The sequence below is a fragment of the Salvelinus sp. IW2-2015 genome, linkage group LG11 (assembly GCF_002910315.2).
Source record: "Salvelinus sp. IW2-2015 linkage group LG11, ASM291031v2, whole genome shotgun sequence".
Classification (NCBI taxonomy): Eukaryota; Metazoa; Chordata; class Actinopteri; order Salmoniformes; family Salmonidae; genus Salvelinus; species Salvelinus sp. IW2-2015.
In genome coordinates, this window is record NC_036851.1 from 21,977,326 (window position 1) to 21,993,549 (window position 16,224).

General features: G+C 40.9%; 1 protein-coding gene across 3 annotated transcripts; it reads left to right on the forward strand.

Moving 5' to 3' along the window:
• Positions 1–13,703, forward strand: alpl (alkaline phosphatase, biomineralization associated). 3 transcript variants are annotated; one of them, XM_023996438.2, is made up of 13 exons: positions 1–162; positions 407–484; positions 2,579–2,701; positions 3,840–3,959; positions 5,870–5,985; positions 7,639–7,813; positions 8,282–8,457; positions 8,668–8,808; positions 8,994–9,063; positions 11,433–11,567; positions 11,734–11,925; positions 12,328–12,447; positions 12,597–13,703. In XM_023996438.2, the coding sequence occupies exons 3-13, from the start codon at positions 2,596–2,598 to the stop codon at positions 12,860–12,862; spliced, it is 1,617 nt and encodes a 538-aa protein (XP_023852206.1). In that variant the 5' UTR covers positions 1–162; positions 407–484; positions 2,579–2,595; the 3' UTR covers positions 12,863–13,703. The 3 variants fall into 3 exon arrangements, with proteins under 3 accessions (XP_023852206.1, XP_023852208.1, XP_023852209.1); XM_023996440.2 differs by lacking the exon at positions 407–484; XM_023996441.2 differs by lacking the exons at positions 1–162; positions 407–484 and adding an exon at positions 1,508–1,919.
• Positions 13,704–16,224: the final 2,521 nt, after the last annotated feature.

Here is a 16,224-nt window from a genome sequence, read left to right on the forward strand (position 1 = left end):
CATCGAGGTGAAATACCGACCGCTATTCTCAGCGGTCCAGACAGAGCAGATAGGCTTATAAAAGGATGGTCAAAAGATCCTCAAGAACACATATGAAAAGGTGAACGTGCTTTGTCAACGGACAGAAGTGTTTTTGCTACAGAAGCTTAAATAGATCCCGCAGTAAGTTTATTCCTTTAACTTTTTGCACCAATAGACTTTGGAATGTCAGGAGATGTCAATGGTTTATCGCGTGCAGGCTATTTAGAAAATATGAAAATACAATATTGCAATTGGCTGCATTGTCAGGAAAATCGCTGCAATTAAACAATCKGCTTACATAGTTTCATGGTGTGTATCGCTTTCCATCTTCTTAAAGCCATATTACGCTATAATGTAGCGGTTCTGTACGTTTTTGTGATTGCAGATTCTTGTAGGTATAACTCAACCTTCCAACACGTGATTGAGCATCAACACAACAATAGCAATACGTACCTTCCTTTTGGTAAAAACATTTTTTATTAGCGTTTGCACCAATATCTGATTTCGGGATTTTTGAGATTGTGATGATTGTTTGCAAGTTTTCACATCACCACACTAAATCACGTATCTAGATATACAGCCAATTTAATTCATTTTGGTTGGTATCCTATGCTGTTGGATGTTCATTTTCAACATTATAAAGGTCAACTAGTAGTGAGTGCTCAACCATAGTAAAATACATGTCAGAATTCACAACCGATACTATTTATCTAGAAAATAACTAATACACTGTGATGCACAATAACTCAATTGGTTGGACACGCTCACCTTTTACAGGTAAACAGAAAAAAATAAAACACATAGCAAGCCTTTGTTCTTTTCAGGTTTTATTTGAACCAATTGCAAATATTAGACAGTCATTGCTCCCTAGACATGGCCATACTTATCTTCCAAGGTGATTTATGTTTGAGCCGACACTAATGGAGTGGAATGTGTAGCATATGCTTAGGAGAGGATGATCTCATCTACAATTTCTCCTGTACATGCCTTATCTAATGACTGAATTAATAACTCATTGTATGGTCTTATGCAGATATTCATGGAGCCTTTATAAGCTATACAGGCATTACATCTTATCATCTCCTCAACAAGGCAATGGTAGTTCAGAGGGGAAAATAATGCCAGTGCTAGAGACACTGAGACATTAACAATATCACCATAGATATTCTGTATTTTATTTTTATTTAACCTTTATTTAACTAGGCAAGAACAAATTGTTATTTACAATGACGGCCTACCCCGGCTAAACCCTCCCCTAACCTGGACAACGCTGGGCCAATTGTGCGCCGCCCTATGGGACTCCTGATCACGGCCTGTTGTGATACAGCTCGGGATCGAACCAGTAGCAGTGTACAGCATACCCTAGGATAACGCCAAAACCCAGAGTTTTTGAAAGAAAAGGATCAAAACATGCCATTTGGAACACAACATTGATTGAACTGGATTTATTTCTTCTTCTTCTATCACATTTTGGAGGGCCGAAGTCATCTGTTTTGGGGAATGTGTCTGAGGTCAGTGTTATCCCAGAATGGAGGAGCCTGTGTCACTGAGCCCTGAGCTCACCAACATTATTAAACCTAATCCCWGATCCACTTAAACAGATTGAACCCTGTACAGGGACTCACCCCCTAGAGCTCAGGTACTGAGCTGGCAGGTGAAACTGGAAACATCTGTCTTTCTTTTTTATGCAAATTCCAACCTGGACACTTTTTCTCCTTGACACCATGGGCCGAGATGTACTCTCGATGGCGGTGACCCTCTTTTTCTCTGGCATTCTCCTGGTGGCCATCCTGGCACTTCTCTGCTATTTCACCTGCAGGCTGGCTAGTGTGATGCCGATTGGTGGGCCCGACCACTTCTGAGCTTCTCTCAGAGGATAGACCTGCGTATGTGGCACGGTAAAACRTCTCCTCTCCTTAGAGACCAGCTAGCAGATTTGTATGAGCTCAACTTCAGCATATTTTACACACATTTTGTAGGACTTGCGTTGTCTGCGTTGTCTGTTTTAATATCAAAGTAACAGGACTCAATCGCACACAGTTTCAAGACTTTGTGAAATACCATTTTCTTTCACGCACATAATGCTTATTTAGAGCATGTGTAAAAATTCTTTTTTCAAAATCTCTTCTTTATAAACTCTAAACCTAATTTAAAAATGTTCTCTCATTTACTTATGGGTGGAAGTGTCCAGTCAATCATTTGGTGTTAATCGGCTTTGTTATGGCTGTTAAATCTCTCTGTGCTATGGCCCACAATCCCATTAAAGTGACCTTGACCACAGCACAAAAGAGGGACAGGAGAGGGACAGAGGAGGGACTGGGGAAGGAAGGGGGGTATAATAATATATTAAAGGCTGGCTAACCAGAGCCTTTGGGGCCGGGTTGGGACTACATTACCACAATACCACCATTTATTTTCACTGTGAAAGCCTAAGTTGAAACTTACCTGCTTCCCCCTTCTTTGTTGCACTTTACAGCAAACTCATCAACTTTATTTCTGTGAATCAACATCATTTTGTGTGTTCTTTCATCAGCACTGATTTCTCCTTATTTTCCAGACTCACTCTAGTTTGGGATGTGGTATGTGACGGTAGTCCCAGGTAACACTACGGCCATGACATTCTTTCTCATCATCTGCTCATGTCTGGCCTGGGGAGGCCTGGGGAAGCCTCAGTTTCCTGGTGAGACACAAACCCATCAATAAATGTAATGTCTTGTAACAGCATCCAACTGTTTGACTGAAATCCATCAGAAAGAGCTAAGAGGGGACACATACTAACTGTTTCTCTCCCCCTTCTCCCTGAAGTGTGCACTTGTTCAATCCTGCTCATAGATTTGAAAGGAAATGGATTTGTTTAGGAAATGTGGTGAAGACTCACTCTAGCACATGCTTACACCAATCCAATGTTTGAATAGTGAATGAGTGCACACTTCAGGGAGAAGGAAGAGAAACAAAATTGGGCTTTGATTTATTGGAGATGTGCAGAAGTCTCCAAATGCTCTTATGAAGGAAGTGCTACTTTTCTGTGGTTTATTGCGTCTTGTTTAGAATAACACGGCTCGTTAGGGTTATAACTGTCAGTCTATTTACCCAGCTGAACAAAGTTCACACTGTATTTACAGTATGGCAAGTGATCCTCTGTTTTCTTAGTCCTTTCTACAAAATGACCAGAATATTTTAGTTCCTGAAAGACTATGTACAGATCAGGAGAAGTTCACAAAATGGATTCCAGATGTATAATATTTCTACCCATACAGTAAGAAGATTATGTTCCTTCTTGTTGTAACATCATACATGTGTGTGCAGTTCTAGGCTATAGTAGGCAACATGTGATTTCAGAAATAAGAAGCCTACATGCTGGAGTTGTCAGAGGTTCTATGGTTGCCAGAGCCTACAGAACTTGTCATTATTAATACAGACAGTACATGTGTATGTGCTTATAGTCATCCTGTTGGTTCTTTGATATTATCGTCCATACTTGATCATATTATATGTCATGCTGAGACTTGAAAACAGTAAAGCAATAAGTTACTCACAAAGGAACTTTGTCATCTTCTGGGGGTAAAACATTAATTAGAAAGGTTATAACTAGGTTATTAAATACAAGTTAATACGTTATTAATGGCTTCTATCTTTTCTGTGTTTATCAAATTTTTGTCCATCAAAAAACGCTTCTATGGATAAACCTCAAAGTGTATTTGATTTAATTTGGGCATATTCCGTCCCACTTGTCCCACTACTTTCACAGTTGTTACAGATCACTTCCAACTGGCCTCTTTTCCTCCTCATTTTAAACTAAAACTACCTCCGTGTTGCAGACCAAGAGAAAGATCCCCTGTTCTGGAACACATGGGCCCAGCATACTTTAAAGAATGCCCTCACACTTCAGAAGCTCAACCAAAACACTGCAAAGAACCTCATCCTCTTCCTTGGTGATGGTAAGTCATGATTGCAGGAGCCTATTTCAATCCATGAGTATGTGCCATACTGTATGATAAAGTGAAGTCTTAACGCAATGTAATGCACTCAGAGCGCTTATGTGCCGCATACTGATTTAATATTTTTATGCAGTTCTAGATTATCTTTCCTAGTGGTTGTAGTAGAAAACGAGTATATCCTCCTCATCAATCCATAGTCGTTTTTATCAAAACATTCTGGTGCACTGATATAATCCAGTCAGAAGTAAATAGAATGTCACACTTTCAAAATCTGATGTTGAGTATGTTAGCCTTCAAGCATTACACAAACATGCTGCCAATGCCAATAGATAACTTGGRTGCTGCTTTGTGTTATGTTGCTGTATGTAGTGACCCATTAAATTGTGTACCCCAAAGGACCTTAACTGTCTATGTTTTTAGATGCAGCAGTATACAGTGCACATTTCTCTGTCATGTATGACTACCAAGCTTAAAAAAGTAATGCTGGATAAAGTGGACATGTACGTCAGTTCACATCCTCTACCAAATCATCTATTTTGACACCAAAACTACCGTTTTAAAGTTTGGGCTCACAGAAATGTGCTTGTTTTTGAAAGAAAAGCACATTTTTGGTCCATTAAAAGAACATAAAATTGATCAGAAATACAGTGTAGACATTGTTAATGTTATAAATGACTATTGTAGCTGGAAACGGCTGTTTTTTTTAATGGCATATCTACATAGACGTACAGAGGCCCATTATCAGCAACCATCACTCCTGTGTTCCAATGGCACGTTGTGTTAGCTAATCCAAGTTTATCCTTTTAAAAGACCAATAGATGATTAGAAAACCCTTTTGCAATTATGTTAGCACAGCTGAAAACTGTTGTGCTGATTAAAGAGGCAATAAAACTGGCCTTCTTTATAATAGTTGAGTATCTGGAGCATCAGCATTTGTGGCTTTGATTACAGGCTCGTCAGTCTATTCTTGTTCTGAGAAATGAAGGCTATTCCATGCGAGAAATTGAAGATCTCGTACAACGCTGTGTACTAGTCCCTTCACAGAACAGGGCAAACTGGCTCTAACCAGAATAGAAAGAGGAGTGGGAGGCCTCAGTTCACAACTGAGCAGGAGGACAAGTACATTAGAGTGTCTAGTTTGAGAAACAGACACCTCACAAGTCCTCAACTGGCAGCTTCATTAAATAGCACCCGCAAAACACCAGTCTCAACGTCAACAGTGACGAGGCAACTCCGGGATGCTGGCCTTCTCGGCAGAGTTCCTCTGTCCAGTGTCTGTATTATTTTGCCCATCTTAATCTTTTATTTTTATTGGCCGGTCTGAGATATGGCTTTTTCTTTGCAACTCTGCCTAGAATACCAGTTATTAATTATAAACTTGGATTAGCTAACACAACGTGCCATTGGAACACAGGAGTGATGGTTGCTGATAGTGGGCCTCTGTACGCCTACGTCGATATTCCATAAAAAAATCTGCCGTTTCCAGCTACAACAGTCATTTACAATGTCTACACTGTATTTCTGATCAATTTGATGTTATTTTAATGGACAAAAAAATAGCTTTTCTTTTCAAAAACAATGAAGAAAAAAACAAAACAATTTCTAGGTGACCCCAAACTTTTGAACGGTAGTGTATATGAAAACTAAGGGAAAAATAGATAGTCAACTCTAAAAAGATCAATCTCGTTGACTTGTGAAAAGGCAGATCTCAAGTAAAAGGGGGGTCCTTTCCACTAAATGTATAGGTGTCTGTTTAGTGGGAAGAGCAGCTGCTGTGAAAAGCGAGCACAGAGCAATGTTAACCAGATGGAAAACTAAAAGGTGTTAATGCATGAGATGAAAAGGCTCTGAGTCCCTTAAATAGATTGACACCCTAACAGAGCGAGCGCCGCTTTGCTTTTGTTGTGTAGGAATGGGCATTCCCACAGTGACTGCAGCACGAATACTGAAGGGGCAGCTGAGCGGACAGAGTGGAGAGGAGACCCAGCTGGAGATGGACAAGTTCCCCTTTGTGGCGCTTTCCAAGGTCTGACCTGGTCTGTTATCATATAGAAGCGCTAGAAAATAGCATGCAACATTGATCTGTAAGTAAAGGGACAGTTCACCCAAATTACAAAATGACAGATTGGTTTCCTTACCCTCTAAGCAGTCTATGGAAAAGGTATGACAGCAATCCATGCTTTGGTTTAGCTTCCTTGGCACTGTTTCCACATGTTAACGTTTTAGCATTTGTGGCACAAACACCATTCAAGTCATGGGACCGATATTAGCATTTTTTGCGCATCATTTCCAAATAATCCGAAATAATAAAAAATGTATTTTGAAGTTCAACAAAGTCCCTTATAGATGATTTTAACATAGATTTGAATATCGGTGCCATGACTTGAATGGGATTTGTGCCACAAATGCTAAAACGTTAGCATGTAGAAACAGTGACAGGGAAACTGAACTAAAGCATGGATTGAAGTCATACCTTGTCCATAGACTGTTTACAGGGTAAGGAAACCAATGTGTCATTTTCTAATTTGGATGAACAAWGACTTCTGCACCAGCAGCAAGATACAAGGCCACATATGGTCTACGTCAGTGGTCCAACCGGTCAATCGTAATCGACTTGTCGATCTCCAAGGCCTTCCTCATCGATCACCAAACATGTCTGTTAAAAAACAAACAATGATAAAGCCTTGGGTTCCAATTTTTAAGAATATTTTTTTGTGCTGTTGGCGGTAGGTGCACTTGATTCAGCAGTGATAGCGCCAGGAAGGCAAAYTGTTCCCATTTTGAACCAGTTCATGTGTCAGAAGGTAGAACTCTGCCTACCCAACAGGCTCAGAGAGCAAATCAAGTGTACCTACAGGCCTACCGCTGGCCAATCAGATAGCTCAGATCACCGTGTCTGCACAGTTTCCTCATAGACTGTTAAAAACATTCTTAGAGCGCACAACAAAGTTCATACTGGGAGGTTTCACAAATGTTAAACCATGACTAGAGAGAGACTCAACGAATACAGCAAAGAGCTGCTGTTTTTAGGAGTAAGTTCATGTTTAAATTGTTATTCAGCACTTTCAATGCTTTATTCAACACTTTTATAAGCCATAAAATACACGTTCTCCCTACTTCTAGTTATGCTACAACCAGCACTGCAGCTGCAATGAATGACAATAGAAAAGTGTTTCGATGAGCTTGCATCGGCTTGTCTCTCGAGTAATATTTCACTTTATCTGGACATTGGATTAACAACATGAATTGTTGCATGAGGCAGAAATAATTCAGTGCAACTTGAGTTTCACAATCACCTGGATAATGTTGCATACATAGGCTTACGCTTTTTAAGTCATGTTTAAAAATCTGAACGGTAGATCTCGGCTTGCATTTTATTTTATTTTGACTCGGAAAGTGAGCTTGACTCAGAAAATGTTGGTGACCACTAGTGTATGGCGTACGATATGATGTGTTATTATGTTACATACTTGTCAAGAAGCCAGACATAATGTAACTACTGTATCTGCACTGTTAATGGAGCAGCAATTTCCACAAATTATTTATCATGTAATTACACAATCTGCATTTAGAGGTGAAGATGTTTGGAGGGGGTGTATAACACCAACACGGCATGCACAACAATGACTCCTACTACAATTCTATGTAATTGACACATGGTACTGCCCTGTCTCTGCAGACGTATAACACCAATGCCCAGGTAGCAGATAGTGCAGGCACGGCCACAGCATACCTCTGTGGGGTGAAGGCCAATGAGGGCACTGTGGGCGTGAGTGCAGCTGCTGTCCGTTCCCAGTGCAACACCACACAGGGTAATGAGGTCACCTCCATCCTAAAATGGGCCAAGGAAGCAGGTACAGTGTCATCATAACATTTTATTCACAGTACATCTCCACACCAGATCTACTAAGGCTTATTTGGCCATCCTGGGATAAGCAGTAGAGACACAGCATGATAACATTGTAAACGTACTGTAGGCATGCATTGATGTCAATGGGGAGTTTATAGCTACAGATGATCAGGGATCCAATCATTCCCCAGAGACCAGACCAGGCAGGCTGTGACCTTGTGACCTGAGCTCTTCACATAACACAGAAATAGATACTTCACATAATCACCTCAGGAACAGACGTTAGCTCTTTAGTTGCTGACCCACTGATTCTCAGTGGAGATATTTATACACCACACTTATCAGTCTGATATAGTATTTACTCTTAGAATTTCCAGATTCTTTGGATCAATTGGTTGACTTCAGATCTAGCAGACTATTGCACAGAATCCAAGCAGCACGTTCAAAAACTGTTTGTGTGTTTGTCACCCAGGCAAGTCAGTGGGAATAGTCACAACAACACGTGTGAACCATGCCACCCCCAGCGCAGCCTACGCTCACTGTGTGGACAGGGACTGGTTCTCTGATGGCGAAATGCCCGCTGAGGCAGTACAGGCGGGCTGCAAGGACATCGCCAGGCAGCTCTTTGAGAACATTCCCAACATCGATGTGAGTCACAGCATATAATATGGATCCTGATATTACAGAAAACATCCAGTAATCCTGCATGCAAACTGTGTCCATTGTTCAGCCAGTAATATTGAGCAAATTGCACCTGTAATGTTACGACTCACAGACAGTAAATGCTCTCCTAATTATTTTTGCTGTGGATTTCCATAGAGATAAATCAAATGTTTTATCTCTATAATGTATGTCTAGGTGATTATGGGAGGAGGGAGGAAGTACATGTTCCCCAAAAACCAGTCAGATGTGGAGTATCCTGGAGATAAGAAACATTTTGGTACCCGCAAAGATGGAAGGAACTTGGTGGAGGAGTGGACTAACAGAATGAAAAACAAGGTCAGCTGCTCCGTCTTAGTCCATCTTTCACTCCTCTTTACCATGTCCTGCTGCTTCCTCCATGTTCTTCTCTCAGTCCTCCTCCTTTCTCTTTTTTCTTATCAAGGACATTTGAATAGTTTTAAGTTGTCGCATGTTTAGATCAATCCCATATGATATATTGTTTTCTTTTTTTAAATGAACAGAAAGCCCAGTATGTATGGAACAAGAGAGAACTTCTATCAGTAAATCCTAATAATGTGGATTACATTTTGGGTGAGTTCTTTTTTTAATTATTGTTGGTTGTACACTAAACAAAATATCAACGCAACATGTAAAGTGTTGGTCCCATGTTTCATGAGCGGAAATAAAATATTTTAAAAATGTTCCATACATACAAAAAGCTTATTTCTCTCAAATGTTTTGCACAAACATTTGTTTACATCCCTGTTGTTAGTGAGCATTTCTCCTTTGCCAAGATAATCCATCCACCTGACAGGTGTGGCATATCAAGAAGCTGATTAAACAGCATTATCATTACACAGGTGCACCGTGTGCTGGGGACAACAAAAGGCCACTCTAAAATGTGCAGTTTTGTCACACAACACAATGCCCCAGATGTCTCAAGTTTTGAGAGTGCGTGCAATTCGAATGTCCACCAGAGTTGTTGCCAGAGAATTCAATGTTAATTTCTCTTCCATTCATCTGCCGTCATCACCTCATGTTTCAGCATGATAGGATCTGTACACAATTCCTGGAAGATGAAAATGTTCCAGTTCTTCCATGACCTGCATACTCACCAGACATATTATAATTTTTTATTTAACCTTTATTTACAATGATGGCCTACACCGGTATCTGTGGTATCTGTGACCAACAAATGCATACACTACCGGTCAACAGTTTTAGAACACCTCCAGGCTGTGCAAGGGCTATTCTACCAAGAAGGAGAGTGATGGAGTGCTGCATCAGATGATCTGGCCTCCACAATCCCCCGACCTCAACCCAATTGAGATGGTTTGAGATGAGTCGGACCGCAGAGTGAAGGAAAAGCAGCCAACAAGTGCTCAGCATATGTGGGAACTCCTTCAAGACAGTTGGAAAAGCATTCCAGGTGAAGCTGGTTGAGAGAATGCCAAGAGTGTGCCAAGCTGTCATCAAGGCAGAGGGTGGCTATTTGAAGAATCTCAAATATAAAATATATTTTGATTTGTTTAACACTTTTTTGGTTACTACATGATTCCATATGTGTTATTTCATAGTTTTGATGTCTTAACTATTATTCTACATTGTAGAAAATAGTAAAAATAAAGAAAAACCCTTGAATGAGTAGGTGTTCTAAAACGTTTGACCGGTAGTGTATCTGTGTTCCCAGTCATGTAAAATCATAGATTAGAGCCTAATGAATTTATTTCAGTTGACTGATTTCCTTATATGAACTGTAACTCAGTAAAATCTTTGAAATTGTTGCATATTGTGTTTTCTTTTCTTCTTCCGTATATATAGATTTTACGACCTGCCTGTTTAATTTTTTGTAGTCACACTATAAAGTGGCTGCTGTTAATTTGACAGTAATTTATAGGCAGCTTGTTAGGTTGTGGTCTACTGGTATAGAAGTCAGGTGCAGGAGAGCAGAGAGTTGATCAGGCGCACACTTTATTTGGCAGAAGCAACAACAGACGGACGCAACTGCTTCAAATTCTCCGGCCAATGGCGAAAGTGAAAAGCGCGACAACAGTCACAATAATGCAAATGTTTAACAATTAAACATACTTCGGGTTAAACACGGTACCCGGGGAAAAACCAGCCTGGCGCGTCACACAAAACACGTAACAAAACAATTCCACACAAAGACATGGGACGGAACAGAGGGAATATATATGTAGTGTGATTAGGGAATGTAAACCAGGTGTGCGGGGAAATAAGACAAAACAAATGTAACAATGAAAAGTGGAGCGGCGATGGCTAGAAGACCGGTGACGTTGACCGCCGAACGCCGCCCGAACAAGGAGAGGAGCCGACTTCGGCGGAAGTCGTGACACAGCTCATTGGTCTACTGTAATCTAAATACAGTATCAAAGCAGTACTGTAGAATTGACTGTATTATAATGTAAAAAAGTAAATGCTACAGTAATCATAATGAATGAGTGAAATTCATTGAGGGGAGATAGGATTTACATGTCACAGTATTTTACTGTGATTATATGGGATTGGTGCAAGCAGGTTGGCTGCTAAATAATGTGTTTACACATACAGCATATCAATTAATATTTTGAGTTGGCACAAACTGGCAGCGATTACATGGCAAAACAGAGCAAAAGTGTATGGCAAAATGCTCAACCATAAAGGTTTAAGACTTGCTGCCACTCCAATCTGTCCCCTATACATTTTTAATTAATGTCACACTACTACCACATACCAGTTAAATTGGTACAGCATTCTCACAAACAGGTGCAACAAATATAGCCTCTTACAAGGCGAGCCTCAAAATATGTTAATGAGCGAGAAACAACAATACTATGTACACACTAGTTGATAATACCCAATTAGAGTTACAGTATAAATGACAGTTTTCTGATACAGTGCATGTTGATCACTGTTAATCATCTTCTCAGTGTTAAACCGAGCTTCCTGTGTTAACACAGGTCTGTTTGAGCCGGGAGATCTGCCCTACAACCTGGAGAGAAACACTGAGACAGATCCTTCCCTGACGGAGATGGTGGAGCTGGCCATCAAGATCCTGAGGAAAAACCCCAGGGGATTCTATCTGCTGGTGGAGGGTGAGTGTTTTGTCACTCTGGCATCAGTAAATGTGTGTTGCATCAGGTTAATCATTTATATAATGTGAATGTAAAATTTGCAAAGGTGAGGCTGCTTTGCCAATGCTGATGCTAGATTTTCTCATCTGCGTGAGAGAGAGAGGTTAACCAGGCTGTGCGTTGGCAGGGGGGCGCATCGACCACGGACATCATGAGGGCAAAGCCAAGCAGGCCCTGCATGAGGCAGTAGAGATGGACCGGGCCATCGGCCGCGCCGGCCTCATAACCAGCATCTATGACACAATGACTGTCGTCACTGCTGACCACTCTCACATGTTCAACTTCGGAGGCTACACGCCAAGAGGGAACACCATTTTTGGTGAGTAATGAATGATTTTACAACCATGGATTGTATGTAGATACACTGTATCAGTCCTCTGGGTATGATTCTATGCATAGTCACTTTAATAGCTCTACCTACATGTACATACTACTTCAATTACCTCGACTAACCAGTGTGCCCGCACATTGACTCTTTACTGGTATCCCCTGTATATAGTCTCGCTATTGTTATTTTACTGCTGCTCTATAACTACTTGTTACTTTTAATTCTTATTCTTATTCATATTTTTTTAACTGCATTTTTGGTTAGGGACTTGTAAGTAAGCATTTCACTGTAAGGTTGTATTCGGGTATGTGACAAATACAATTTGATTTGATTCACTTTGTTTCACAATGGATGGTGATGGAGGTGGGGTATTGTTTTCCTCTCTGTCTACAGGACTGGCTCCCATGTTGAGTGATGTGGACCAGAAACCCTTTACCGCCATCTTATATGGGAACGGACCAGGGTTCAAAGTTATCAACGGTCTGAGAGAGAACGTCTCCACCCTTGACTATCGTAAGTGAAGTCTTACCGTCATTGACATAGTGCCATTTTGACAGTCCTCTGTCATAGAGAACACCAATTGGTCTTTGGTATGCCAGAAATCATCCATCTGATATATTTCTTCTTCCCTTTCTCTCTCTCCACCCCGCCCCTCTCTCCAGAGGGAAATAACTACCAGGCCCAGTCTGCAGTGCCGCTGCGTATGGAGACTCATGGAGGAGAGGATGTGGCTGTGTTTGCTAAGGGCCCCATGGCTCATCTGCTGCACGGTGTCCACGAGCAGAACTACATTCCCCATGTCATGGCCTATGCTGCCTGCATCGGCCAGAACAGAGACCACTGCATGTCATCCGGTGGAGCCTCTAGTCTCAGCCCTGCTCTGCCCAGCCTGGCAGCTCTCCTCACGCTCACCCGCCTCCTCTGCTGACCTTTCACCCCAACCCCCCTCCTGCACCCCACAGGCCCCTCCTCTCCTTATACATGTAATACTCCCACACCTTTTTTCCTGTTGTAATGTGGATCTTTTTGTGTGGGGATTTTCTATTGTTGATTTAAAAATAATAATGTCCAGTTGAATGACTTTGGGACCACTGTAAGGGCATTTAAAGATGAGTGTTTTGAGCGTTGGTGACGTTCAACCAGATTCAGTTTTAGAGTAAATAGGAGGATATCACTTTCACTCTACTGTAACATATAGGATAGGTTGTGTTACTCAACTTTTGCATTGTTCATCATTCTGGTAACACCAAAACTATTTCAAGAATTCTGTCATATCAGTGGGTTTAAGAGAAGGGCATCACTCTGAATTGATATCAATTATTGTATCGAAAAAATGATTAATGATAAAGCAATGTTGCTGCCCACCTATTTGTTTTCTGTCAATTGTATGACTTTGGATTAATCAACTTTTTAAAGAAACCAGTTACTTTTTAGAAACCTACTGTAAAGGGATTGATTTTTATATTCATATTTTATTTCATCCGCTCCCTCGACCTAAACAGAAGACAAACAGTTAACAGAATCTACCTCATCATTTTTTTGGGGGGGAGAAGTGAAAACATTGCAATGAGGAAAGTAGAGGCTATATTTGAATGTATAGTTTAAACTTTTTTTAATTATTGAAATGGTATGTATTCCATGTTCTTTGTACATACTTCCCGAAGGCATTGAATGAAAAGAGTCAGAAACACACCCACCAGTATTTCCAAAAACAGAAGTTGTGGCAAGATCCCTTAGCCAATAAAGGAAGTCCTGTTGGTTTTTCATAAGATGTTGTCATAACATTATTGGTGTGTGTACTGTCAATGGGAAGGAAAATGGGATACGTGTAGTTGTCAGTTGCAGAACTGAATGCATTCAACCGAAATGTGTCTTCTGCATTTAACCCAACCCCTCTGAAATAGTAGAGATAATGGCAGTTTGCTTAGAACTGATTGTGGTTGCACTTTGCATTCTGGAAACCATTTGGAATGGATTAGAACAAATTTGTAATTTCATTAAGAAATGAGTCATGGAACACAAATTAATTAATTAAATGTTTATATTAGAATGTTTCATATATCTTATCAAAAGTAGGATTTATGAAAATAAAAAGTATAGTGCAGTTGGAAATTATTTGAAAGTAGATCTCTGTAACAATGTAGAATAAATGGAATGTAAAGTTGAAACAAACTGATATTCAGCATTTGAGGTTTCCTGCATTTAGTGTAACTTGTCAACAGCATGCACTGCTGTGGCTTGTGTGGTATGTGAATGGACACTAGCCACAGAGTCCTTGGCATGGTATAGTAGTTGAAAAAACAGAGAAGGACTCATGTTGGCTGGAGCATGAAAATTGAGGTTTAGCTCAGATGGGTATGAAATGTAGTCCACACTCTGGAACATTATTTATATGGGTGCCTGCTTGGAATCTGGGCCCTGGGGGCCTGTGTCTGGTGTGTTCTCCCTACATAAACCTCACTGCAGGAGAGGCTTTACTGTGCTCATCTCCCACCATGCAGCCAATATAAGACAGCAATTTATCTGATGCAGTGGCGATTTTGGCATGTAAATCTTGGTGGGGCAAACTCCCATATTTGCTTTTAGATACAGGCCAGCAAAGCCACAACACAACACTAAACATGACATTAATTGCACAATAACGGTGACAAACGGTGCCCACAAACTGTCATGGCCTTCAGCAGTCCCAAAACCTTACCACTGCCACACCTGGCTATCAGCGGAGCCTTGTCTGTCAGCAAAACAGTTCATTCAGCCTCATTTACTGCCTTTTAAAAAAACATAGTGTAACGGCAGCCTTCCTCCTCTTCATCTGGTGTAACAGGGATCGGACCAAGACGCAGCGTAGCTTGTGCTCAACATGTTTAATTACGAAAGAATAAACGTGAACACTTAACACAATACAAAATAACAAATGTGGCAAACCGATACAGTCCTAGCTGGTGCAGAGAAAACACAAAGACAGGAAACAACCACCCACAATATCCCAACACACAACAAGCCACCTATATATGATTCCCAATCAGYGACAACACAAAACATCTGCCTCTGATTGAGAACCATATTAGGCCAAACATAGAAACGGACAAACTAGACACACAACATAGAATGCCCACCCAGCTCACGTCCTGACCAACACTAAAACAAGCACAACACACAAGAACTGTGGTCAGAACGTGACACATAGCTGATATGGCTGACCTGCTTGAACAAATGTGGTTTCTACTGACGATTGAGATGTACAAACTATGGCACAAGGGGACGACGTGCGGATAAGAGGCAATTCATAATTTCGATTAAGACATTAATGAGAGAGCTAGGATGGGCGAAGTCAATATAACTATTTGTACGGCACTTTTGAAATGTACAGCGACAGAATTCAGAACGTGGGCCGTTCTTACAGTATTCTCCCTGTACACCAAGTCAGAACTGTAGGATAAATAAAGGAGGCATATAAGCAGACAATGAAAGCTCTTATAATATTCAGTGATTACATTTCTCTAAAACAGGCTAAAGGCTACATGTGCACCACCAAGTCTGAACAGTAGGGGGAAAGGGACCAAGTTATTAGGGTGAGGCACATGGACTACTAACAGCTTACTACACAACATACACTTAGTATTACTTTCTTAGCTACAGTATACATTTCTCCCTTGCATATTACATAATTTATGCAGGAGCATACAATACATTTTTGGACTCACCTTGTTGTGCTGTACTCACTCGAACAGGAAGGTGGCGCGGCGGTCCTTCGTGGGCAAATTTTGTCATCAAACTTTGTCATCAAAGTCTGGCATTCTCTGGATTTATGCCGCTTTCAAGACAACTGTGAACTCGGAAAAAAGCAAGGTTGAATCATGACGTCAGTGATCTTCAGGTCAGAGCTCTAGAAAGAAGCCAGAGTTCCCGACTTGAATTCCGAGTTGGATGATCATTCAAAACGTATTTTCCCGTATTTTCCTGAGCTCATTTTTTTCCTGAGTTCCCAGTTGTCTTGAACTCATTGAAGTCTGAGATTTCCCAGTTCAGAGTTTCCAGTTGTTTTGAATGTGGCAGATGTCATGCTACATTGACAGCATGGCCAATGTTGAATGTTTATCCTTTTAAGCTTGGAAAAGCTTGGAAAAGAGACCCTGAAACCCAGACTTCGACCACACACCCACTCCACTGAATWGCAGGCCAGRGATTGCTTTGCAATTCTTGCAGTTAGCCACTGATTCCTTTCAAACAACTCAATGCTGAATTTGCGATTTCCAACTTGTTGTGTAATGGCCTATGTACACCTAAACG

What these genes read in the sequence shown, in the direction of transcription:
- alpl (XM_023996438.2), top strand. Translation starts at nt 2,596, where the DNA reads ATGTGGTATGTGACGGTAGTCCCAGGTAACACTACGGCCATGACATTC. An exon ending in CATCCTCTTCCTTGGTGATG is followed by an intron (nt 3,960 to 5,869) that starts GTAAGTCATGAT and finishes TTTGTTGTGTAG; the next exon opens with GAATGGGCATTCCCACAGTG. An exon ending in TAATGTGGATTACATTTTGG is followed by an intron (nt 9,064 to 11,432) that starts GTGAGTTCTTTT and finishes GTGTTAACACAG; the next exon opens with GTCTGTTTGAGCCGGGAGAT.